A 27,430-nucleotide genomic window follows, 5' to 3' on the forward strand; every position below is an offset into this window, starting at 1 on the left:
AGATCACATGCTTTATGCTTTAAATTCGGACGTGGCATTTGTTTATATTAAGCAGGGAAGTTTTATTTTCGTTACAGAGTTGAATATTTCGGTTTGTAGTCGAATTTTTAGTGGATAATTAGATATTGTAAACGTGATTTTTTTATATTTTTTACCTATAGAATGTCGAAGCGTTGAAAATGTCTAACTAAGCTTGAAATAGCAGAAATGATGTTAAATATTTCAGATATTGATTTTGAAACAGATTCGGATAGTAGTGGTAGTGAAACTATAATATATTACAGAACATTATTAAACAACGCGTTGATATTTCGGTAATTTCATGGATTTAGGCTCAATAGAAAAACACCCTCTGGCCCTGGACAGACACTCGCGAAAGAGACTGCCGTCTCAGCGACAAGCTATATCCCTTCTCTTCTCGAAAGGGATATAGCTAGTAAACACTTTTCAAAATTGAATGACTTTTTTTTTCCCCTCTGAAATTATTTCTTTATCATAGCAATTCTTTCATTTTCTTTCACAGTAGCATGACTTTTCTATTCAAACCTTTTTCCTTCTGCCTTTCTATTATTTATTATGGAAAATAGTATTTCCACCAAACGTCTCATCCTTATATTCACTTTTAAAAACAATATCCTTTAATTTCAAGATTTTAAAAACATTATTTATAGTAACTCTTAATTTTATAAAGCAAAATCTTTATAAGTTTTATTTTCTTCCTTTAGCAAGATGAGACATTTTGTAAATGCATTAAAAAAAGACAAATATACAACCAGCAGTTAGAATTTCCAGTGATGAATTTGTATTTTTAGTCAATATTGACTTGTTTTTCAACTAAGCAAGGATTTACTATTCAAAAGATCTTCTTTTAAATTACACAAGACTTGAAAGAAGTCATTTGAAAAAGAAAAGAATTTTGAATTCCAACTCGATTTACAACACAATGAAAATCGAATCGCGAGCCAAATCCTTAAAAGTTTTGTTTGCTTACTTTAGCAAGATGAGCCATTTGTAAATAAAATAAAAAATTACAAATATACAACAAACAGTTAGAATTTCAATCGAATAATTTGTACATGTAGTCAATATTGACATGTTTTTCAACTAAGCAAGGATTTACTATTCAAAAGAACTACTTAAAAATCCCACAAGACTTGAAAGAAGTCATTTGAAAAAGAAAAGAATTTTGACTTCAAATTCGATTTACGACACAATGCGAATCCAACCGTGAGCCACATTTATAGCCATTTATGAAAAGGAATAATTTTTATACCTGCATATATTTACAAAACCTTTTTTCCAATTATTTCATTAACCAGAAATACTATTGCATCTTTTTCGATTTTGATTATATTTCTTACTCGTTGCCAAAAAGTAAATTTCCAATAAAAAAAATAAATAAAACACGCGAGTCTTTTCATTTCAGTTTCGGAAGCACATCTTGTTTCCAATTTGTTTGTTATTTCGGACTTTTATGCATGTGATGCCACCGCACCTGCCAACACATTACTTAACAATGATAAATCTGAAACAACTGACAAAATATTTCGTAGGTCGAATTCTGTATTTAATCAGTCATGTCACGTACAGTTTTTGAAATGCCACTACATTTGAGAGGAATTTGTCAGTAACATATATCAGAATATATGTTGAAAATTAACGATTTAAATGGAGATAATGGAACAACTTCGTTTATATGAAACAGTATTGTTGGAATGAAAGTATTTTGAAAATTGCATATAACTTGAAAACGTTTGCGGATATAAGTAATAATGAAGTAAGTAATTTTTTTTTTTTGTTTATTATTTGCATTTCTAATTTTAGTGATATTTATTGTTTTAAATTTATAAACTTGCTGAACGTCAGACTAATTATGTTTATATTATAATATCATATTTTTTAAAATCGTATAACTAATGATTGTGTATATAATTATATTAATACATGTTAAAGAGATTAATTGTAAGCCTTTTTAAATTGAAAATAGATATTATACCAATGAAAATTAATTCTATAACATCAGGTACAAGCGATTAATCATGTATTTCTAATATATAAGGCAACTCGAGCAAATGAACAAAGAAAAGTTTATAACAACCATAAATGTTTTAATTATGCATTAGCCATAAATTATTTTTGTTATTTATTTGATATTTAAAATTAGTATATGTGCTTGGTTGGAATATGCAGAATCTCAAACATCTGATATACTAATTTCCAATGTAAAGCACAAATCACTTATTGCAAGAAATGACAAATCAGAATGCATAGTAACCATGACACCATTTTATTTTGAAATAATAACACATAGATGTCAATCAGCTGTTTCAAATAGATATCTAATTAATGCGAAATATGTTGTGCAGATAGATTATGACATAATAAGAGATGAAAAAATCTCATAGATAGTAATTTATTTAATTCATCATGAGAAAAAGCAGCAGAGAACAAATTCGCAGACGTTTTGAATTATTAAAATTCGTTCAAATGTTCAAAAAAGATCTCTAGATGAAATAAAAATGAAATGATCTATAAAAATTATAAATATTTTATATATTATAAAAAAAGCAACTTTTGTATTTCAAAACCAATTTAATTTCACAAGAATAATTCTGAACTATATTACAATTTTATAAGAATACATTTACAAGTCTTAAATAATCTTTTGCATTCTGATAGGAAAAAAAATTCTCAATATTGAAATGTAAAAACAAAAAAATATTTGAAATGTTGAAATTTTTTTCCGAAATACTTCGTTAGAAAAACTGAACTAACAGAATTGCAAACGATATTTCAGTTATTAACAAAATGGACGAAATTATAGTTGTTTTACAGAAAAATTAATTTTATTTGTTTTTTTATCCTAAAAATTAATATTCGTTTGATAATATTGCTATAAAGAATTTGTTTTAAACTTTGCCATAAGGATTTTTTTTTACATGATTATCATAGTTAAAACAACATAATTTACAAGTTGACTTTATATGGTGAAGAATATACGCTCACTTTATTGGCCTTAAAACAGCTGATTTTTTTATACTTTTGAGCTCAAACTGTCCATAAGGATCATTATTAAACTAACGAATAATCAAATTATTTCAAGTTAATTGAAAGCATTAAATTTTATTTTTGCCTAAATGTATTACTGTATGTTAGAGTATAAGCTACAGTAATCCTACGACAACACATCAGCCATGACTTAAAAAAAATACATTTCTCAATCATTGTGGTCAAAACTTATAAGCAAATGTGGAAGCCTACTTATACATATACATGTATATTATAATTCTCTGTTTAGTAGTAAAATAATACAGATACAATAAAAATATATAAAAATCATTGAATTAAAAAAAATGAAATCTGTTACAAGTGAATTAACTGTAATCAAGTTATGTGCGAACAATTTTATTTTACAATATAAATTTTGCTTAATCAGGGCATGAATTTTTAAATAATATTTGGTCACGTGAAATACATTAATGAATTGATCCATCTGAACAATTTTGAATAATATCAATTAAATTTCCTACTTTAATCTTACTGCAGAAGTATCTTTCATAATGTAACTAGAAATAAGAACAGATATTGCTAATTCAGAATCTAAATCTAATGCTTTGGATTTGAAATCTGATGTTACACATTTTCTATTATTCCAATTTTAACCAAGTTTCTATAATTTGGTAATCTTCGAAAACCCATGGGCTTTATATCTATTCAATTTTCCACATTACAATCCCAATCATATTCCCCAAACAACATCATATTCTTACATAAATAAATGCAGTTTTGTTTTTTCAACTTAAAGACGATATAGTTATCAAAACTGAAAAGCATTTTTTTATACAAATGTAGCTTTATTTTGATACAAATTAAAACGTCTTATTGCTAATACCTAGTGAAAAATATCCAGAAAAAAGTATTGAAACTTCGCTTTTCAATTCACTTCATTAAAAGCATAATTAATTCTTTTATAGAATCATAACGAAACATTGTCAATAAATCAGAAGAAAATAAAACAATGTGTTGTTAACTTTTTGATTTTATGCCATTTCTCTAAAACAAGCTAAACCAGCATTTTATGTTAAAAAAAAATGTGAATAACGTAAACTGCAAATTTTTAATGGAAATCGACTGTATACCATGATTATGCGTTGCATAATTTTAATAACATCTATATAAAGAAATGTTTTAGTGTGTGTGTACGTAGGCTTTATTTAAAACGTACCATTACACCTAGAGTTTCAAAGTTTATATTCTTTAGAAGCTGAGAATCTGGAGCTCAAAGTCATTTTCTTAAAGTTTTAATTAAAATGTTCATTAGATAAGAAATAAAAAAAGCAACAGTTAATATACTGTTGGAAATAAAGAAAAGAATTTTTAAATTCTAAACTTTAAAAACTTGCAAAAATTCGCAAAAATATGTACACGATTTTAAAACTGTTATAATCAAAGCAACATATTTTAAAATTATCAAACGATAAAAAATGCATTTTTGTTTTGTAATATCTTCAAAAATATCACAAAAAAATTTCAAAATTCAGCTTAATTTTATTTTCAGCCTTTTTTTCAATTATTCAACGTTTAGTTAATTTTAAAAATTTCGCTTCGAGATATACATTCCCACCATCCAAGACAGATAAATGCAAATTTTTTTTAACATTAGATCAAGCGATCCAGCCTATAGAGCGCCAGCAATACACTAAGACATACAGGCTTTTTCATCTTTATTATTAGTAAAGACAGAAAGTGAAATAGAGATTCAATCGCATAATTTTAATAATCGTAATTCTAATTCAATAATCGTTAAAATAATCGTAAAAGGCAACATTGACGTAAGATGGCATGCAATTTTAAATAGATCACCTAGTCACTTAAATTTTTAGTCACAGAACTCGATCTCTTAGGCCATTTCTTTGTTCGTTGGATGGATTACGATCATCATCTTACAAATTAGAGATTAAATTTAAATTAAATATTTTATATTCATGCAAACTATCTATTCGACGAAACAGTGACAAGACATATATTTATAAGTATTTACATAAATATATTTAAGAGCAAATATTAAATATATATTTGCATGTATATTAATCAAATATTTTGTCCTTAGAGCTTTTAAACATTTACATAAAATATTTAAGAGCAAAATCTCCACTGAGAACTCCCAGGAGATTAAAATAAAGAATCCAAATTTTTTTTCTGGGTTATCACCAATAAAAATTTTCGAAAAGTATGTAACGGACATTTTTTTCACTTTCTTTCATTTGTATTATCAAATTATAAGAATAATGAACCCATACTTGCATATCTTACCTTTATATGAATTGTTAAAAAAGAAATATTTGTAAAATTACTTTATAATGTTTACCATCATTTCAGAGTAAGTCTGTTTTTATAATGGACAATTCCAGCACCAAATTTTTACGTTTTGATGCAGTAGACATAGATGATCCTTCAGTCCAGGTATGGCAGAAAGAAATAAATGAAACGGCAGAAAACAGAGCTTCTTCCCTTAAAATACTTCGGAGAGACTTAAAAAGTAAGAATATTTCAAAATATTATATATAATTAGTAATAAATTTCAAACATGGTTTCATACCATTTTTTTAAAAAAAAGTTTCTTACCAAAGATATTTTTGATCTAGAATCTAATAAAATTATTAAAAATAAACTTATATATGTTATAAATATATATGCCGGCGTCCTGGCATAAGGGTAGCGCGTCTTCCCCGTGATCTGGGCGTCCCGGGTTCGAGTCCCGGTTTGGGCATGGTTGTTCTTCTGTTGTTCTATCTGTGAGATGTGTGAATGTGCCCTCCTGTAAAAAGGGGTTGTGCAAGCGAATGAATGATGCGTGAGTGGCAAAGTCGTACTCTTGGCCCTAGTTGGCGCTGCTATAAAAAATAAGAGACGTCCCCCTCAGGCTTAAATCGCTGTCTTCGTAACAGCGGGCTTGTCAGTGGCAAGTGCAATAAGAAACAAACAAACAAATAAATATATATTCGCTATTTCATTGAATATCTGCGGTTTTAACTCTATCAAAACTGAAAAGCTCTAAACAATCCTTCCACAAAATCACGATGGACGCCCAATATGCTTAGAAATCACTTCAAAATTTCCATCATGTTTCGTAAAGTGAGGCTGATTGATTAACCATGGCGCGTGATTTGCTTATTAGAGACGATCACCCAGGTGGTTTAAATAGACAGGGAGATTTTCTAGGAATTCTGAAAGGATGTATGAGCATATATTTGTCTATTATTCCTTAGTTAACCAGTAACTGGAGACGGGAGTCAAAATGACTCCGCGTTGTTCATTAGCTCTGATTAGCACGTGGTATTTTGTTCTTAGATATAATCATCTCCTCAGTACCTAAAAGTAGTTTTTTCAGCAGTATTGGCAAAAGTCTAAGCATGAACACATGCGTATAACCGAATTATTCTATTTCATAGTTTTTGCTGTGATTTATGGAATCATTGACTCCATGTCTCTGAAAATGTTTTTAATTTGCATAATGCAAAAAGAACAAAGAAATATTCTTAAGATAATATTTTAAACTATTGTATTCTTTATTTTTGTTTATTAAATTCTGACAGTGATTAAAATTAATGTCATTCCGTAATATCTAAATGAAGCAAGTAGTCATTAAAAGATTGTTTAGATTTTTCTTATAACATCTTTCCAACATTTAATATTATTACATTTTACATTATTAATATTAATATTTTTAATAATTTCTGTAACTACATGTTTTCAGAATGTATTGTGTTTCCAAAATTAATTCGAATGCTGTTAATTAAAGACAAAAAAGAAAAATAACAGTGGAGTCATTTTGACTCCATACTTCAGTGTCGGCATGAGGAAATTCAAGTCTCCAGTTACGGGTTAAATGGGGGTCTACTTTTGTACATCGACACCTTAATAACTCGATGAGAAGTCATAGTCTTAACACCTTAAGTCAAAGTCTTAATAAGTCGATGAAAAGTCAGTAATTTGTGAGGTATTCGATGTTTTAACGTATCTTTGAAAAAGAAATTTGAACATTCTATTATTCTGAGATATTTGAACTAGAACGATATTAGAAATGAAAGACTTAATCAAGTGCTTCAATATGAAAATTAAAAGCTATGAAAATTCCAAACAAATTTTAGATTATTATTAATTATTCTCCACATTTTAATCGACATAGATAAAAAGTATCAAAATTAAATTATAAATGACATTTTGCAATGGAGCTCGTTTATTAGACGTAAATTGCAACTTTAGGAAGTGTTATGTTGGGCGATGATTCACCGTAAATGACATTTTGCAATGGAGCTCGTTTATTAGACGTAAATTGCAACTTTAGGAAGTGTTATGTTGGGCGATGATTCACCGTAAATGACATTTTGCAATGGAGCTCGTTTATTAGACGTAAATTGCAACTTTAGGAAGAGTTATGTTGGGCGATGATTCACCGTAAATGACATTTTGCAATGGAGCTCATTTATTAGACGTAAATTGCAACTTTAGGAAGAGTTATGTTGGGCGATGATTCACCGTAAATGACATTTTGCAATGGAGCTCGTTTATTAGACGTAAATTGCAACTTTAGGAAGAGTTATGTTGGGCGATGATTCACCGATGACATGCTAGTTATAGAGGTCAGAAGATTTAATTTCTTCATCCATTTAATTAAAGGAATATCATCTAAAATGCAGAACTCATCGATATCATAATTATTTCTAAATACGATAACGTTTAATTAATATATGGTTTTTATTACATATTAATAAATATTTAAATAAATTAAAATATTTATTGAGAAACATGTATTCTACTTCCTATGAAATAAATAATGAGTTTTCAGATTTTTGAAAACGCATGATTATAAAAATGTATCAAAATTATGATTGGTTTTCCCACTTTTGGATTCAATATAGTTGTGCAAATATCAGCTTTTGAAATTTGTGCTCCTTCGTTTCATTTCAAGTGAAATTTTAGTTCACATATTTGTTATTTTTCAACCATACGATTGATAACATTTTATTTAATAAAGAATTAAAACCACCTGCATTAAAAATCAAGAAGAATGTGGTTGCATATGTGTATACTTTTACTCTGTACAAGCTAAGTTATTGGAAATAGAGTTATTGAATTTGGTACAAATATACTATGAAGAGTTGAAAAATTTAACCCGGGGCGAACTTTTTTTTAAAACTTGAATTACAGTTAGTTAAAAATTGAATGGGATTTCTTGTTTTCTCTGATAACTTTTAAAAATATTATGGCACAAAAATAATTTTTTATATCCTTTAAAAATTGAATAGTGATGTGTCGCTTAATTTTGATAATATTTCGGAATTTTGGCTTGGGAAATGTCTACTATAATTTTCAACTATGCCCTGAAATTCAGACCGTGTACATTGTTTCATCAAATATTTAATTATGTGATTTTCTTCCGTTGCTGAATGGCGGAGAAAAAAATATAGTTTTCATTTTTTTTTTTACACAGTAAGCAATAAAACTGCAATGCTGCTCCGGGAAATTAACTATTAGAAAATAGGTTACTGGAACAGGTACAGGTACCTCGATGTCATGTGACTAGACTTAATCAGATAATCAGATTTGGTTCATGCACAATAATAATTTAATAACTTCCTGTATTTAGCATGATAAGCTTTTATCATTTATAAAACTCTTTTGCTAGAAGAAACGGGAATAGAAGCTCTTGACCACATTTGTTATATTATGAGAATTAAAGTGTCACATATTTCGCTTACAGAAGGATCCTTCTCTGAAGCAATTTTGACGTTTTGTATAATATAACAGTAGCACTAGATTCGTAAGTAGTGAGTTCAACTTCAAGCAAATCACTAAATTTCCCAAACACAGAATACTCCGATATTTGTCTAGTCTTCACTAACTTAGACAAGCCATTTTTACTCGCAGCAAAGCATACAAGCGCACAAACTAAGAAATCAGTTACACAATAGACGGAGCGGAGATGCCAACTCAACTGAACTCGGCAAAGCTACTGATTTGAAACCAGCTCTGTCCTTATCATCGGCTGCAGACAATCTCCGCTTTACCACAATAACAACCGTTCTGACGACGACTCAGTGCCATATCAGTGGAATAGAAAACTGTTTTTATACTTTTATTCATATAACAACGCCTGTTTATAGCTTTTTATTTCATAATCGAGACACGCAAAAATCCTTAAAAAATTGCAAAAAGTGTGTTTTTGTGAAACGTTAACTCACTTGCGGCACCTCAAGATGTACTCTAATATATATTTTTTAATTTTTATTTATCTTATCTATACCAAAAGGCAACTTTTCCGTGCTATTACAAATTAAAAATCAAAAGTTGATCATTTCGTATAAAAGAAAAAATAATTAAATGTAACAAAACTTTCAATTTCTTGAAACTTTAATATCCTTGCTGCACTTTAACACCTACCCCACTATTTTTCATATTTATAATTTATTTTATCTACATCAAAAGGCAACTTTTCCACACTATTACAATTTAAAAATCAAAAATTGATTTTTTTCGTTGAAACCAAATGCACATGACAAAAAGAATAAGGGGAAGACTTAAAATTACGCATCAATGTTTATAAATATTTAATGATTAAAAATATTAGAATGAAGTAATGATAAATTTCATACTTTGCATCAGAGATTTATTCAAATTTAAGCGCAATCAATATTTATCAGAAAGCCTCCAGAGACGGTTAGCCTTTATAAAATCAAACAACCAATTGGATCAAAATTCACCAGGTATAGAGCATTTCATCTGCTTAATAAAACTGTAACTAGCCCTTTGAAGTGCAAATTTATATTACTTATTTTATTGATTTTGAATTGTCCATTCTATTTATTGTTACATTAAAATATAAAAAGCACATATTTATGCATGTTTGACATTTGTCCTAAAAATTAGTCTATTCAATAGGAAATACGAAATGTTAATTTTTTCCTCATTTGTGTGTTGTGTATTACATCAAACAGCATTTTATAAATAAAATGTTGGTAAGAATAACCACTTAATCCTACTTGATCGGTTAAGATTACCTTTTTACGCTATCGATAAACAGGGTGTGATTTTTCGCCAACTTTTTCAATTTTGTTTAAATAAAATTTTAATATTATTTATTGTGTGAAATATTTTCGCTAATTTACATTTTTGGAATTATAATTTTGGAAAAAGTCAGGATAAGAAAATAAAAATCTCGTTTAATTTTTATTAATTAAAATTCTAATTAAAACTTTTAGAAAAAAACCACTCCAAGGTAGTCCTTTTTACTTTGTTTATTTGGATCAAATTAGGTAGCACTGGCTAACAAAAAGCCAAACTAATTGGCAAGGTTTACACATACTCTCTTTTATTAGAAGAAGAATTTTATAGCTTTCTTTCAGTAAAATCTAATTGGATAATTTTATTATTCTATAATTATTTATCGTTTCTTGTTTTCTGTTATACTTTCATAACTTTATTATTATTATTTGTGTTTGACATTGTTTTTATTGTCATTACCTACTAAATTCTGATAACTAGGCCATGAAAGTTAAAAATTCAAGAAAGACTCAGCCGATGACAGCAAGACATCTAGTTCTTGTTGCCTTTAGGGTAGGGATTGTTACTTTCCTAACCTGTTCATCCCAAAATGAAGAGAAATCGTGTCATTTTAGATTTAGATTTAGAATTTTATGTGTTTCTTTATCTTACTAGAAGCGGCAACCGTCTACACGGACAGATGTTCAGTTAGCAATGTCTTGGATCTAAACAACAAAAATTATAGAAGAATACACCATGTATATTGGTAGAAAACTTAAGAAAAAAGCCCTGTATATTACATTTTAAATGTAAATATATATTTATTTCAGAAGTTTTTTTTTCTTCTTTTAGATGGATTATCGAATAAGCACTCGAATCGAAATTGGACGCTAAAATTATATTAAAAGAAATATTGATCCATTATGAGAAAAATGCAGTGTCGATTACAAAATTTAAAAAAAAAACATATTTAAAGAAAAGGTTAATAATAACCTTCAATTTGTTCCTAGGAGGGAAAATATAATCAATCAGTATAAATATAATGTTATAGAAATTTTAGGCCTCAGCTCGTTTGCTGTTTTTTCTATACTTAGATAGTCGCAAACCGACAAATCACTCAATTTAAATATCAAAAAAATCTGTTTAAGGTCCTAGATGTCAAGGCAAAAGTGGATATTTTGCATCCAATATAGCACAAATCAAAAGGGTGGGAGTATATTTTTTTATCCCACCCAGCTCTACTGATGGTGGCGGATTATATATTCCTAAAGTGCGTCTTAAAAGTATATGGACATGCGATTTTTTGAAGTAACCGTTGAAAGAATAAAGCAATGAACACGAAAAAAATAATTTGCATATGGAATCATAAAATACGTATATTACAATACAGAAATATTGTACATGTATCACAGATTGTGTGTAAAAAAATAAAATTCAAAATATGATGTCCCAAAAATATACGGACAATGAAAAAAATCGCTTTTATTTCTTCTGCATCAAAAAATTTGCATATTCTGCGGTCTATACATCTGACGTAACAACTTCGGAGCATAAAATCACAGCTCGTTCTTCAATTCTCGTGTAGTTGAAAAATGACTCGCAACGTTTAATTCTCTGCTGCTGATATAGCTAAAATTTGGCGTTTAAAAGCTCAAAATGTTAAAATTTCTGATATTGCTAAACAAATGAAGCGTTGCAGATCTGGAATCTATGAAATTTTGTCGAAAGATGCACATTCTATTGTAAAAAAGCGTTCAGGAAGACCAAGAAAAACATCCCAGCGACATTTTGCTCGCAGTTTCAACCCAGAAGAAGTATATTCGTGAAATTACGAGGACTTTAGAGCTTCCAACTTCAAGATTTACTGTTCATCGTCGCATGCAGTCAAGCAAATTTCATAGATATCGCAGAATGCGTCGGACACCTATGCTGAAATTGCACCACAGAAAAGCACGCGTTCTTTGGGCTAAAAAGTACATGCATTGGACGGATGAATGGTTAAATGTTTTCTTCAGTGACGAAAAAAATTCAATTTAAATGGCCCTGATGGCTGGGCATACTACTGGCATGATTTACGACGAGGACCTCATGAGTTCTTTAGTCGACAACAAGGAGGGGGTTCTCTCATGGTGTGGGACGCGTTCTGCTTCAACGGAACAACCGATATTGCTTTTTTTGATGATCGGCAGACCTCTGAATATTATCAAAATGTCCTCAAATGCAATCTATTTCCAATTGGAAATATCCTAGGAGTGAAAAACTGGAAATTCCAACCGGATAATTCGTCGATTCACACCTCGCACTTAACAACAGCTTGGTTTATTTAGAATCCAGTGACTGTTATAGACTGGCCAGCTATTATCCCAGACCTGAATCCCATGGGAAACCTTTGGGGAGTACTTGCACGGGATGTGTAGGCTCATGGTCGTCAGTTCTCGACTATTCAGGATTGAAAGCAACAAATAGAGCAGAGTTGGTTCTCTTTAGAGCCGCTCTTTCTTCAAAATTTAGTTCGAAGCATGTCTGATAGGATTTTCAATATAATTAAAAGCAATGGATACAAAATTTGAATTTAAATACAAAATATTTGAAAAGTCCATATATTTTTGGGACATCCAATTTTTATTATTATTTTTTACACATATTCTATAAAAACTACACTGTACTTCTTTGTTGTAATAAACTTATATTATGATTACAGATGCTTATTATTTTTTTCATGATAATTGCTTCATTTTTTGAACTGTTACTTCAAAAAATCGCCTGTCCATATATTTTTGAGAAGCGCTTTATAATCATGTACACGTCCATGTACGGATTCTTAACTAAGCAAAATAAATCATTTATTTCTATCCAACGAATTTTTTAAAAATTCAAATGAAACAAAATGTAAGCTATATGCATTTTAATGACTTTATAAATAATATTTACGTGGAAACTTTGTGAAATTTTTATTATTTTTTACTTCTTATTTGTTTGGACATCAAATAATATTTAAATGCATAATTTTCTGTCATTGCCAGTCATCCAATTCTAATTCCACATTTCTGTTTCAGATTAATCCTTTTTAAAAACTTTCGAAAAAATATTATTAATTTTTATCTGTAGGTTGTACTGATATTGAACCCTGTTTAGATGAGACAATGCTTTTATCAGCCCTGAGAGTAACTAAATTTGATACAACGAAAGCACTTCGTAGAATAAAGAATTTCTACCAGAAGGAAGAAAAACTCATTGATGGCTTCAGAAAAATTTCCATGTCTTACCACAAAGCCAGAAGTTTACGACATTTCTTTATATCTCCTTACAGACTGCAAGACAATTCCTTGCTTATAATGTTATCTGCAGGTAAATATAACAAGTAGTTATTCTCATTTTCAATATATATATATATTCTTCATTTTAATTAAAAGATTAATTGAAATAAGAATTATTCAGTTAGATTAAAATGAAAAAATCATCTACTGTGATGCAAGATGGCGTGGACTCACTAACCAATCATATACACTCTTATTCCTAAAATTAATTTAGTTCAGATCTCAGAATATTGGAACTTTCAAAGAAAAGAAATTATCCACAACCCCCATCAAAAACCGCATCATGTTCTTAAGAGGTTGATATACGAAAGGGGCCTCCGCTTAACTGATAACAACTAAGCAAATCCATATTCGGACATTCTTTGTGTATTCTGAGATATCCTGTCTCCTCCCAGAACTACCTGGACAAGCGTTTTTAACAAACAAAGCTTGCACTACAAGTCTTCAATACATCACAAACATATCCTTTCAAATCGTCTTCTTAAGCGGGGTGGAATCATCGAAATGTGGTAGTCTTGGAATACCGAAACGAACAGTGAATGTCCCAATTCTACAGCTTATGGTTTGTGGCAGAACACATTGTGTTCCAAATATCATCACTTAAAGTAACAGCAATCAAAGACGGTGAATCTTAGAAAACTAATCCATGTTGCTTACCGTAAGCATGCCCTATATGTACAATCAACAAATAATCGTACAATCAACCAAGTCAAAACTGGGAACATTAATTGGTTGGATGTTGATAGTAAACGCTTTGCGTGCTATACAATCCTGGACTCACTAAAGATATTGTGTACCATAAAAATTCATGCAAAATGTCAAGAAAGTGTACTGCCGTAATCACTTGCAATCAGACAAATGGGCTAACTATTTCATTAGAAGAAAAGGCATTCCAAACCTTTATTTGGGCACTTTGCATAATTGATGCAATCGGAAGCAGGAAACTTCTCAGATCTCAAATGCACCATTTATGTTTATAGATGAAGTTGTGAAAATAAAAAATATATTTTGCTGGTGAAGTAAATATTCCTTGAATGGATATTGCTTGCAAAAAAAAAAAAAAAAATTGTAATATATATTTTGTGTTTGTGGCACTTATATTCACAACAGCAGCAAGCGGGCTAATGAGTCTGAATTAAGAGTGAAAATAGGCACAGATAGGGATGCATGGCATGGTTTCGGGGCATTCTTCGTGTTCCAAACCGAGTTTTCTAGTTTTGAATGAACTCGGTATCACGGAATCCCTGATAGCAAGTCCATTCACTCGAGTCCATTTTGGACCTGAAAATTATGTGAACGTTTCAGAATCATTTGTTTGATGATAAACATTCGCCTGCAAGGTTCTTATGCATGGTATTCTGCTCTTTCAGACAGGGAGGATGTTCACTTTTCGTGCCATTTGCAGCTTTGCATTCGTTTATCACAATTTATCCTTTATTTCTTGCAGGATTCCATCGAATTGGCTTAAAATTTCATTTTGATTCAATACCATATACAAGAGATGGAATCAGTCAAGAAATACTCTCTGTTCCAAAGAATACATTGTTTTTGAACATAAATTTTGTAATACCTAATCAGCAAGCATTATCAGCGAAGATATTGTAGAGAGATTGAGATGTGCAAGGATAGAACCTGGGACCTTGTGGTTTGCAGCCCAGTAACATGACCACGATACAAAAGCAATTGTTCGCGCAGCGTAGCTGTTAACTGGCTTATAAGCTTTCACCACAGACTCTTCCTCCAGTGAGTCGGAAATGAGACGAGCGATATAGCTGTTGCGCTGTTATGACCAGCGTGTGTGGGGGAGTGGTTGCTGTTGATGATGCGCAAAGTGAGTCTCACGGCTTTGTGTAGCTGCTTCAAGTGATTTTGACGACTTTGGGGTGCTGCGTCAAGTGAATCTGACGACTTCGGGTTTGCTGTAGGTAGATGGCGCCACAACAGCTGTACGAAGGTTGAAGGTTCATCGCCCGAGGTCAGCAATATTGCGGATTGAGATGTGCGAGGATAGAACCTGTGATCTTGTGGTTCGCAGCCCAGTAACATGACCACGATATAAAAGCAATTGCTCGTGCAGCGTAGATATTAACTGACTTATAAGCTTTCACCACAGACTCTTCCTCCAGTGAGTCGGAGATGAGACGAACGATACAGCTGTTGCGCCAAGCGTTATGGCCAGCGTGTGTGGGGGAGTGGTTGCTGTTGCTGAAGCGCCAAGTGAGTCTGACGGCTTTGTGTTGCTGCATCAAGTGAGTCTGACGGCTTTGTGTAGCTGCTTCAAGTGATTTTGACGACTTTGGGGTGCTGCGTCAAGTGAATCTGACGACTTAGGGTTTGCTGTAGGTAGATGGCGCCACAACAGCTGTACGATGGTTGAAGGTTCATCGCCCGAGGTCACCAATATTGCGGATTGAGATGTGCGAGGATAGAACCTGGGACCTTGTGGTTCGCAGCCCAGTAACATGACCACGATATAAAAGCAATTGCTCGTGCAGCGTAGCTGTTAACTGGCTTATAAGCTTTCACCACAGACTCTTCCTCCAGTGAGTCGGAGATGAGACGAACGATATGGCTGCTGCGCCAAGCGTTATGGCCAGCGTGTGTGGGGGAGTGGTTGCTGTTGCTGATGCGCCAAGTGAGTCTGACGGCTTTGTGTTGCTGCATCAAGTGAGTCTGACGGCTTTGTGTAGCTGCTTCAAGTGATTTTGACGACTTTGGGGTGCTGCGTCAAGTGAATCTGACGACTTCGGGTTTGCTGTAGGTAGATGGCGCCACAACAGCTGTACGAAGGTTGAAAGTTCATCGCCCGAGGTCACCAATATTGCGGATTGAGATGTGCGAGGATAGAACCTGGGACCTTGTGGTTCGCAGTCCAGTAACATGACCACGATATAAAAGCAATTGCTCGTGCAGCGTAGATATTAACTGACTTATAAGCTTTCACCACAAGATGAAGTACAGAATAACGTTCTGAGAAAATACATTATCCAAGATAATTTGTAAGGATTTTGCTGCAATTGCTGCATAATTAGAAAAAAATCATATAACCATTTTGGCTTCATTATCGCATGCTGTGGAACTTTAAACTCATTTTAAAATCTAAGCTCCCAAAATATATTGTTCTTCTTAATATAATATAAACGAAAGTTTTCCATCACTTTCACTTATTTTGTTTATACATTTTTGAAAAAAAAAAAAAAAAGACCACCCATTTTAAGTAATGTGTTATTTTAATAATTTCTTCGTTCTCTATTTCAGGGATAGATTACAATGAATACTCCCTTGAAGAGCGTTTATATTTAGAATGTCTAGCAACATGCATGCTTGTAGAAAATCCAGTTAATCAAATATGTGGCCTTAACCTTATATGCGATTTTGCTGGTTTCACTTTTCGTGGCTTACGTGAGCACACACCATGGAAATTGAAATGGTTTATGGATTCGATGTTGGTGAGAATCTTTAATATGAATCTTGTAATGTCAGTCACTGAACAATTATAAAATATTATCGTGACAAATATTTCGAATTCCTATGGTCTTTAGATTTTTATTTTGTCATTATAATTATTTTGAATTTTGAATCCTAATCCAGTCTTTTCCAATTTCTTAATCCTTTAGTCTCGAAACTTTAATCTAATACTGGTATCCTGGGTCAATTTGACAGCGACAGTGACTTCGTAAATTTATTATATTTCCAACTCAGTTTCATTTCTTGGGACATTTAAACAAAACATTTGTAACAGCGTATTAGTATGAATCAAGAACTATATTTTCCAAATGATAATATCAATAATTTTGCTTACACTACTTTATCCTCATTTGTTGCTGCTGGAGAAGATAATTTGATTGAATTGCTTTAAAATAGTTTATTAAAAAAGTAGTTAAAAACTTTGGATTAGTTAAGTATGGTTATAAGTATAATATGAATATCATAAGTGGTCTCACAAAAATAGTTAACTTCTTTGGCCATTTTTTTATATAAGAAGCACATTTTTTGACAATTCATGTCATAATTGATTTCTAAGGTTCATTTAACTCTTTCTAGGGCCGTGGGAAGTATGCTTCCCACCAAATTTATCAATGTTTGTATGAAATGATGTAGGTTGGTATAAGTTCTGACAGATTTTTTTTAGAAAGACAGAATATTAGATGCTTCAGTTCTTTATCTTACACAAAATGATGTGTCTTGATTTGTTACTTAATTATTATTAACCAAAGTAATTAATTAATCAAATTAAATTTATCTAATAAGTTAAATGAATCCATTTTCTTATTCTAATTTCAAGCCTAAAAATATTTTAAAATAATGACTACAAAAATATGGCCTTTTAAAGGTTTAATTCCGTGATTTGAGTTAATGTACAGATATTAACAACAAATCCATTATCATGAAATATAGCTGAAATTTATTTCTTTCAGCTTAAGATACAATAAAAAATTTAAAAGTATCTACAATATTCATTCCCAATTATTCCACCAATTTTTTTTTTGTGTGTGTGTGTGTGTGTGTGCGTGTGTGTGTGTGTGCGTGCGTGTGTGTATGTGTGTGTGTGTGTGTGTGTGTGTGTGTGTGTGTGTGTGTGTGTGTGTGTGTGTGTGTGTGTGTGTGTGTGTTTGGGATGGAGTGGTCTATCAATTCTGAGATCTCTGGAACACTCTGGTGATGACTATCGTTTCTCATTTTTCGAATGAAATTAGAAAACAATAGCTTATATTCGGGAAGCAGGGTGGCTTACAAAACATCCTGCAAGTCCCAAATAACAATTTGTTCCTGATATTCTTAAAGTAATGAAATCCTATGGGCCCTTAATCCTACCTTTCAATAAAAATGGTATTGCTTTAAATATTCTATGACTTCTACAATGGATGTTCAAATGAAAAGGTACAAAACGTCATAACAACGTAACCGTTAACGTATTTGCCTATGAAGCTATGGGAAAAATTAGCGAGAAGTCTAGGGATGCGATTGGAGTCTTCGGCCTAGATCAGAGCATGCGCGGGCGTCTGAGTGCGTAAGACAGAGCAGAGGCTCTTATAAAGAATGCCGTCCAATTGACGTGGCAGTGCATGTGAAAACAGGATGACACAGGCACAAAAGAACCAATAACTCCGAAGTGTACTATGAGACACTCCGAAGACTACGGAGGTCCAACAAGCACAAAAGACCGGGGCTACTCACGGAGGGTGTGGTTCTGCTCCATAATAACACGTGTTCACACATCTACAGGATCACACACACGGAACTGGCTAAGTTCAAGTGGTAGCAGCTCGACCATTCGCCCTATAGCCCAGGCATGTCACCCTGCGATTTTCATGTATTTGGTCCCCTGAAAAAACATCTGAAAGGGAAGCGCTTCAACTCGGAGATCAAACTCAAGGACTCTGTGAAGGACTGTATCTCATCACGGCCACAGGAATTCTGGGAACAAGGAATTCTTCGGCTCGTTAATCAATGGGATCGTTGTGTTCAGGCCTATTGTGTACACTTTGAAGAAAGTCTACATTTATACTCACATTTCGTTCGCATCGTTCACACAGTCGTTTCGTATCTTTTCATTTGAACACCCCTTGCACAAAAATAGATATATTAACGTTCCTTTATTTATGTCAATCAGTGAAGTAAATTAACCAATGAAAACGTGTAAAACATCAAATATTTAAAGCCTTGAATAAAAAATTTATGAAATGAATGATTATTTTCAAGAATATTTCGTTATCCTTATTTAAGTTGTTACTCTTTTTGTAAAAGTATTACAATTAATATAGTAAAATCATTTCTGATTACGGCGAAATAATATATTTCCTACTTAAATTAGAATTTCTTAAACCGTTAAAACTGGCATCAGGAGAGATTATATTAGTTTACAGGTAATAAATCTATTCAAAATACCGATATCTTTTGAATTTGATAATCTTGCTAGTAAGAATTAGTTAATATTGATAAATAGATAATCTGGTATATAGAGCTCATTTGCATAGTTTTATCAATTAATTTTAAAATTAATGACAATATTTTTTAGAAATTTGATGCCTATTAACATTTATATAAAACTTTTTGATGCGATATACAGGGTGGTTATAATTAAACTTCCCCTATAAACAGCATCATTACAACTCAAACGGATGAACAGATTGCAATTTGGTGTATAGACTATACACGAGATGCGCTCACGGAATTTCGAAAAAAAAAGTTCCAAACTGTTCGCTAAAGGGTATCTTTTCCGGAATTGAATTTAACACAAACGACCAAAATGGAATATAGAAACAATATTAACATTTATTAACTAGTTTCTGATCACCTTGTTATCGAACCACATTAAGTAAAGGTAAGGAAAAAATGACAATACTCCGTTTGAGAAAAAAAAGAAAGAAAAAAACAGTTTGTTTGCAGAAACAAGAACAGATTAGGACGAAATTGCACTTTTGGAGCAGTTATTAATCGAGTCCAGGACGATGTAGGGAAAGGTGCTCCATGTGACCACCCTCATTCACCTGCAGAATTTCAAGTCGATGGACAGTGTGTTCAACAGCAGATTGTAACTGATCGGTTGTAATGCTTCACACATGAAGCGTTATGGTGTTCTTTAAGCCATTCAACGTCGCAACAAGATACCTTCATCATTACAGCCGGAAATATCGACATAAAACATAACAACGACTGCAAACGTTTCTTACCCTAACCTGTTAACTCTTCCTCTTCTTCGCAAGCATACAAATCCTGACTTTTTTCCCTAGAATTGATGGCTTTTTTACGATTTTCATTTTATTACTCATAATTCTTGTTTTGGATTGTTAATATTGTTTCTGTATTCCGTTTTGGTCGTTTATTGTGATAGATTTAATGTTTTTTCGAAATTACTTTACTTCCTTTATTTTAGGTGAAAATAATCATTACTCCATTCATCAATTTTATTTCCTCATTTCGTATTTTGTTTTAACACCTTCAGAATCAGCCAATGGAGAACGAAGCACTCTTACAGGACCGAACGCCCAGAAGTGAAGCGTCACCAGTTTTCGCAGTTAAGCCTAATTTTACAAAAAAAAAAAAAAAAAAAAAAACATATAAAATCATTATTTTTATGTAATGTCTCCAATTTTGCAAGTAACATTTGTAATATATTACTACTAAATATGTATTAATATAAAGACTATAACAAAAGTAGAATGGAATAAACAAAACACTCAATTTTTAACTTTACACACGGAAACAAATATATACATGAAAACAAAGTTATAAATATAAACACTCTGTAATATTTCAATTCTCACGTAGAGCAACAGTCATCTGGACGCTTTTTCCCATGTCCTCCTAACGAAAAAACCCAAAAGCCATCAACAAGAACGCCCGAGTCCCTTTAAATCATACGCATACTTTTTTGTTTTACCAAGAAATTGTTTGTTTATGCCATCTATCAAATTTAGAAACGCGTAACTGAAACCAATGCCTTTCCGCTAACGAAGGTCAAATGCCACACAATTCGACTGTTAAAGAGTCTCACTTTTTTCGTAATGGGAAGATAAAATAGAACCGAATAAAAAACATACCGTGTAGCGATACTGTGCACACGATAAATCTATTCCTACTACATAAACTAATAAACATTCCATCCTTTCCCGACGCAGACAAAATATAAACAAAAACCCAGAGCAAAATAAATCATTGCTCTTTTAATGCCCAATCCTCTCGAAAGAGCCGAACGTGTGCAATTAGTTATATGTTTCAATACCCCTGATCAAGTAAAAAAAGAAAAAAGAAAAGATCGGAACCAAAAGCGTATATTGAAGGTCAACACTCTGCGAGATATACTTCAAAGTTATAACGGACTTCAACCGCCATCTAGTGCCCTTTAAAAATTTAAATGAAACGTTCCAAATTGAAATCTCATATAGGATGTGATCGTGGACTCATGGAGTGGGAAAGGCTCATTATGATAACGTGGGCCCTGAAGGGAGACACGCGTGATCACGTATACGTGATCAGGGTCTTCAACGGGTTAATTGTATATCTTAAAGATATTTTCAACGAGTATCATGAGCTACGGAAATCTAACTAACTGCGGAATTTATGATTACCTAGCTTTTTCTTAAAATACCCTTTCATCTCTTTCAGAATACATTACCAGTTCGATTTAAGCGTTTCCACATTGTAAATACTCCAATACTGTTTCCACCTTTATACAGTATTGGTTGCCATTTTTGTCCTAAGAAAATTCAAGAAAGGGTAAGTGATTTTAAACAAGCTATTTGTTATATAGCGAAATTTTCCTATGAAGGTGCTTTTCACAATTATGCATAAGTTATGCATAGTATTCTAAAAAAAATTAGTTCGCACCTTAATTTATTATTTTTATCAGCAAAGAAATATACTATCAAACTTCTGTAGTAATCCAGGGACATTTAAATACGGCAGACTGGAGACTATTTGGTTATTCATTAACTAGATAATGCAGTTTTGTTTTAAAAAACACTATAATTAATATTTAATAAACAAAATTATTAATCACTGTTTTCGAAAGTTTTTTTATAACAACTAATTTCTTTATTTTCTCAGAAGACGCCACATCTTCAAGAAAAGGATTGTTCCTATTTTGTTCTTAGATGTTCGTCGCCAAACACATTTTATTACTCGCTGAAGAATGCATGGATACACACATACAAAATCTTTCAATATCCTGATGTATTATTGGCAATTTTTAGTTTGCTAACACGGCACTTTAGGTTTATGCATTTTTTTGTCAGTGTAAACCAAAATAAAATTTGTGAAATTTTTAAAAAGTCCCGGTAAATAAACGGAAAGGATTTTACAAAATTTGTAAGACATTGATTGCAACAAAAAAGAAATACTTAAAACAATGTCCGAAAGCTTGAACAGATAAAAAAATAATCAATTATTAGAAACAACTTAAAATATTCGAAAACCTATAAAATGTGTTTAAAAATATGATATATTCTGAAAAGCATCTATATTTGTATTGAAGCAAAATGCCGAATAAAATATGCTCCTATTATGTTTAAAAGCAATATGAGCTTTAATAGTTGTTTTCTTTATTTCCTAGAGATGGCGCTACCATCGATGTGAAGAATATTATTGACTTGAGACTTTGGTACTCAATAGAAAAACAAATACTAGATAGCCATAACAAAGTAATGTTGGTAGACAGAAAATGTGATGAAATAGTTACTTATGATAATATGAGGAAGTGCGAATTGAATTGTTTTACAAGCATATTAAAATTGTTTCTATATGATCTGAATCTTCTTTACAACGTTGTAGACGCCGATTAAGAGGTATCAGAGAGATTATAAAACATTCACTTTTGAGTGAATTGTTTTCAAGTCGCAATCAGAACGTGAGATCAGGAATTTGGATCTATAATTATTTATAGTGAAATGCGTTTCGAAGAGGATTGCTTATTTAAAACAAGAGACGCTAAGATTATGAGAACATAAATTAAATGCAAATGTACCTTAATAACACAGATTAGACAATTGATTAATAATATCTTTAAAAGCAAAATTTAATTTTTTTCCCCCAGCAAAATACTGTATTTCAGAAGTTAGTTAAAATAAAATGAAAGCAATTGCTACAAGCGTCAAAAGATTTAGGAAAAACACTCATAAAACAATTGAAGGCATAATTAAATAAAAGAAATTTTATAAACGCTTAATAAATGAAATTATAATAAACCAACTACATTTCACTTCAGAGCAAATATATGAAGAAGCGTCCATATTCAAATCAGCATGCAATAGTTTAGTTTAGGTATATTAGCAGCCTGTTTTAAAGCAATATTAGGGCTATTTTGGGGCGGGCCTCGTAGTTTTGTATCGCGGTCAGATGAACAGAACGACACCTGAGCTGGCATCCCCTCTCCAAGCTTCCAAATCATACCAGCAGGAGGACGTTTGGGCCCGATGGATTTAACGTGCACCAGATGCGCTTACGCGACAGTTCTTCGGTGGAATCGGGTCTCGAACCTGAAACCCTCCGGTCCCGATGCCGAGACCTTACCATTAGGCCATGACGACCCTTAACAGCATGCAAAGACCTTTAATACTATAGTAAACAACTTATTTGAGAATTGAAAAGCTTTAAATTATAAAGGAACTAATAAAAAATAGGCCATATTTTCTATGCCTTAATATTAGAAATAAATTCTTAAAATTCTAAAAAAATTATCAGAAATTTGAAATTGAGAAATAGCGCTGGCTGCATATTAAAAAATAGCAAGAAGAGATTAAAAAATACTTATAATTCATTAATTTCTACTTTTACTGTTTTTCCGTCAGTTCCATTAATCCTCAGTGGAATGCAACTTTGTATACTGTAAAAATTGGAAAGGATAATTTTTCGGATGGTAATTTATTAAAAAATTAAATCTTATTTATATTTTATTTTAATTTGGAAAATGCAATAATCCAATGATACATTAAAATTGTGACTTTCAAATTCGAAAACTTTTTTTGAGATTCATAATCGTGACTGAATCAATTAATTCAGAGTATCTGATAATTTTATACTTGCAATTGGAAATGAAAATTTATATTGTATAAATGAAAATATAAATCTGTCGATTCGGAAAAACCACAAAATCCCTATCAACGAAACTGCAGAGCCCTCCCTAATCATCTAAATACCACTGCCAAATCTCCATTTTCGATAAGTGATTGAATGCACATGGTGCGTGCTTTGTTCGTTACAGACGCTCGAGCAGATGAATTTCGTGGACACTAAACACCCTGACACTATAACCTACGGGTTATTTAAAAAGTGTAATGAGCAGAAAGTGGGAGAGACAACGGAAGACGCTCCTGTTCTGTCCATCGCTGTGACTATGACCCAAATTGTTCAACGTCTGACATTTATTAATTAAAATTTGGTTAGGGGATTTTAATATCGGATTAAACAAAACTGAAAGCAATAAACAGATTGAAATTCAAACGAGAAATGGCATTGGCTTATTAAGCAAACTATCATAGAGAAACTGAAAACTTATGCTGATATACGCAAACAGACTTACAATTTGTTTGTGATTACAAAATTCAGGAAAAATAATAATAATAAAATTATTAACAAAAAAGACTGCTAGAAATGAGGACAGAAATAATAATAAAGAGCAAGAAAAAATAAATATAAATACAAATAAATGCTATGTACAACACGAAAATAACAGAAAATAAATATATATGTGTATATTACTACTTTTGGGATTAGTATTCTTGAAATCTAAATGGATCTTGATTTTCTTCGAGATGACGAATCATTCTCTGAATTTTATCCTGGATCCTTGGGAAAAGGCAACACTACTAAACCAAACTTGTTCTAAGTCAGATGTTGGTTTGGTCACGTGGAAGGAAGAAGTCAGGATACATTATGTTGCATAGTGGATCCTAGTGGCATCAAGATTTCCGCAAGGGCAGAATTCATTTCAGATCAGATTAAAACAGTGAATGGGCCATGGAATGTAAAGAAAATAATATATTCCTTTTTCCATTTACTTGCCGACCCTATATTTGTTTAATAGCTATTCGCTAAAAAGGGAATGATTTGTATAACAACCCCTATAGAACAATTGATGTCATTGCAGTTTTTGAAAATGGCGTGGAAGTTTTCATATCTTTAAAAGATAAACTTAGGCCTTCCAGTATTCTAAGGAAATTGAGCTAAATTTATCTTAAGAATGAGATGGTTAAATGTTTAATTTTGAAAAATAAGGTCTAGTTGAATTTTAATGTAAGCTTATTTTTTTATAAATAAAATTCAGGATAAAACATGGGCATTTTTCCAATTTCAGGCGAAACATTATCTATTCTAGATAATCTAGAATATATGATTAACCCTTTCGGGACGGGATGCCTCTATCCTAGACCCACGCACGGGTCCTAATTTAATTCCTAACGTCGTCATTTTTCCTACCTCTTTAGATTATTAGTTCATTCATAATTTGAGCACATTCTTCCTGCACGAATTGCGTTTTCTTGCCATAACAAACCGAAACCAGGGCTTTCTGTAATAAAAAAGTACGCGAAATGTACCCGAAATCCACCCAAAATAAACAGGACTAACGGTAAAACCAAAAATACTAGTTATGATTACATAGCAATAACAAAAAAAGAAGAAAAGAATTCAAAACGAAATCAGAAACGCGAATGATTTTATCAAGTGGAACGTAATACAACTCAACTCTGTTTATTTACATTACAACCCCCCCCCGCAACAGTTGATGAGTAAAATACCAAAAGCTGCATAAAAGCAAACTGAAGGTCAGGATACTAAAACTATATTTATTTCCAAAGTAATGGATACAGGGAGCCATCTAGTGGCGTTTAAAAACTGTTCCAGTTTAGAATGCATATATATGCATCACAGTCCCATGAGTTCGATTTCCAGAAATACATGGGTGGGACGCTCGGCTGTGAGAGATGTTCGTTGGTAATGCATATATGACACACCCGTCGCGAAAGGGTTAAATTCCAGAAAGAAATAACTGAAAAAATATTCAAGAAACGAAAGTATTTGTTATTGAAAATGAGCTTCATTTACGCTCTTATATTGAAAAGTAAATATATATATTATTTGTATAAAAATTGTTCTAAACACTCTTACTACTGAATCTACGTTTTTCAAATTAAGCTTGAAGTTACTTCTTGAATAATAGATGTATTATAATAAAGAGGTCTATCAAAACCTTAGTTAAAAAATGAAATTTGGCAGCTTTTCTCAATTTTGTGCATATTATTTCACAAAAGCTGTTTTTACAGCATTTTAGAATTTTGAAAATATTAGCTTGTCATTGATACCAGTTTTATTTCTCTGTGATATTTTTTCTTTGACTAATAATAAAGGTTTCAAAGAATTTCATTTATATTTTGCTACAATACCTTTCATTGTATTAACCGTTTCGCAACGGGCATGTGATATATGCATCACCTGCGAACGCCTCTCATAGCCAGGCGTACCACCCATGCATTTCTGGGAATCGAATTTATTGGACAGTGATGCATAAGAACTTTTAAACTGGAACAATTTTTAATTGCCGCTAAATGGCTCCCTATGTCCATTACTTTTGAAATAAATATAGTTTTAATATCCTGACCTTCAATTTTCTCTTATTCAACCTGACTTTGGTATTTCTCTCATCAGCTGTTGCGGGGGGGGGGGAGTGTCAGAATAATCTAAATAAACAGAGCTGGGTTGTGTAACTTTCCACTTGATGGAATCATTCGCGTTTCTGGCCTTCGTCCGAATTATTTTCTTCTTTTTACGCCATTACTGTGTAACTGTAGTCTTTTCGGTTCAGTTCTGTTGAATTTTGCGTAGCAATAGGATACATTTTGGGCTCTTCTCTTTTTATTATAGAAAACCTTGATTTCGGTTTTTAATGGCAACAAAATACGATTTGCTAGAGGTAGAATGTGCTCGTATTATAAATGAACTAATAATCTGAAAAGGTAGCAAAAAATGACGGCGTTAGGACTTTTATTTTTTGCGATATTTTTTACAAAATTAGGCTTAGCGACGCAAAAACCCCGCCATGTGGGATGATTCGTTTCGCTTACGCTCCGTCCCGCGTGTGTCTAGGATAAATGCCTTCAGTCCTGAAAGGGTTAATAATTATCTTTAGACATATCATTATACTTATATGAATATTAAGAACACATTATGAGTAAAAGATTTCGTTGCTTTTAGAGAAAATTTCTCAAAGCACTGTGAAGATACATGAATTAATTCTAATTCATTATCATGCTATGATGTTTCAGAACAGAAGTTTTCTTTCATCTTTTTCTTCTATACTTACCTTCATCCAACTGGTAAATCAGAATTCAATTTTTTTTTTTTCTCTTTCAGATTTTTATTCACCCCAACGATAACTGGAAAAGTCTGCATGCTCATATCCCTGCTGATATTCTACCAGAGAAATACGGTGGAAGATTAAAGGATAGCTCCATGCTAAATTGCTTAGAGTACTTTGGACTAGAAAAAGCGGAAGAGTTATTTCATAAGCGATTAGAATATGGCTTCAAGAAAACTAAGAATCGCCGTCTGTCTTTTAAAGTGCTTTACTAATA

The 27,430-nt window shown here is 31.9% G+C and overlaps 1 protein-coding gene across 1 annotated transcript; it reads left to right on the plus strand.

Annotated features, from left to right (window-relative positions):
* Positions 1–1,623: 1,623 nt before the first annotated feature.
* On the plus strand, positions 1,624–27,430 carry LOC129976370 (retinaldehyde-binding protein 1-like). Its single transcript, XM_056089905.1, has 6 exons — positions 1,624–1,777; positions 5,380–5,539; positions 13,153–13,392; positions 16,620–16,810; positions 21,471–21,581; positions 27,210–27,430. Exons 1-6 carry the CDS (start codon positions 1,697–1,699, stop codon positions 27,426–27,428), a joined length of 1,002 nt encoding a protein of 333 aa, XP_055945880.1. The 5' UTR covers positions 1,624–1,696; the 3' UTR covers positions 27,429–27,430.

Source organism: Argiope bruennichi, chromosome 7 (genome assembly GCF_947563725.1).
Source record: "Argiope bruennichi chromosome 7, qqArgBrue1.1, whole genome shotgun sequence".
Taxonomy (NCBI): Eukaryota; Metazoa; Arthropoda; class Arachnida; order Araneae; family Araneidae; genus Argiope; species Argiope bruennichi.

Excerpts from the sequence above, each read along its gene's own strand:
- LOC129976370 (XM_056089905.1), top strand. The coding sequence starts at position 1,697 with ATGAAACAGTATTGTTGGAATGAAAGTATTTTGAAAATTGCATATAAC. Across the intron at positions 5,540-13,152 it reads ACTTCGGAGAGACTTAAAAA|GTTGTACTGATATTGAACCC; the intron begins GTAAGAATATTT and ends TTTTATCTGTAG. Across the intron at positions 16,811-21,470 it reads GGTTTATGGATTCGATGTTG|AATACATTACCAGTTCGATT; the intron begins GTGAGAATCTTT and ends CATCTCTTTCAG.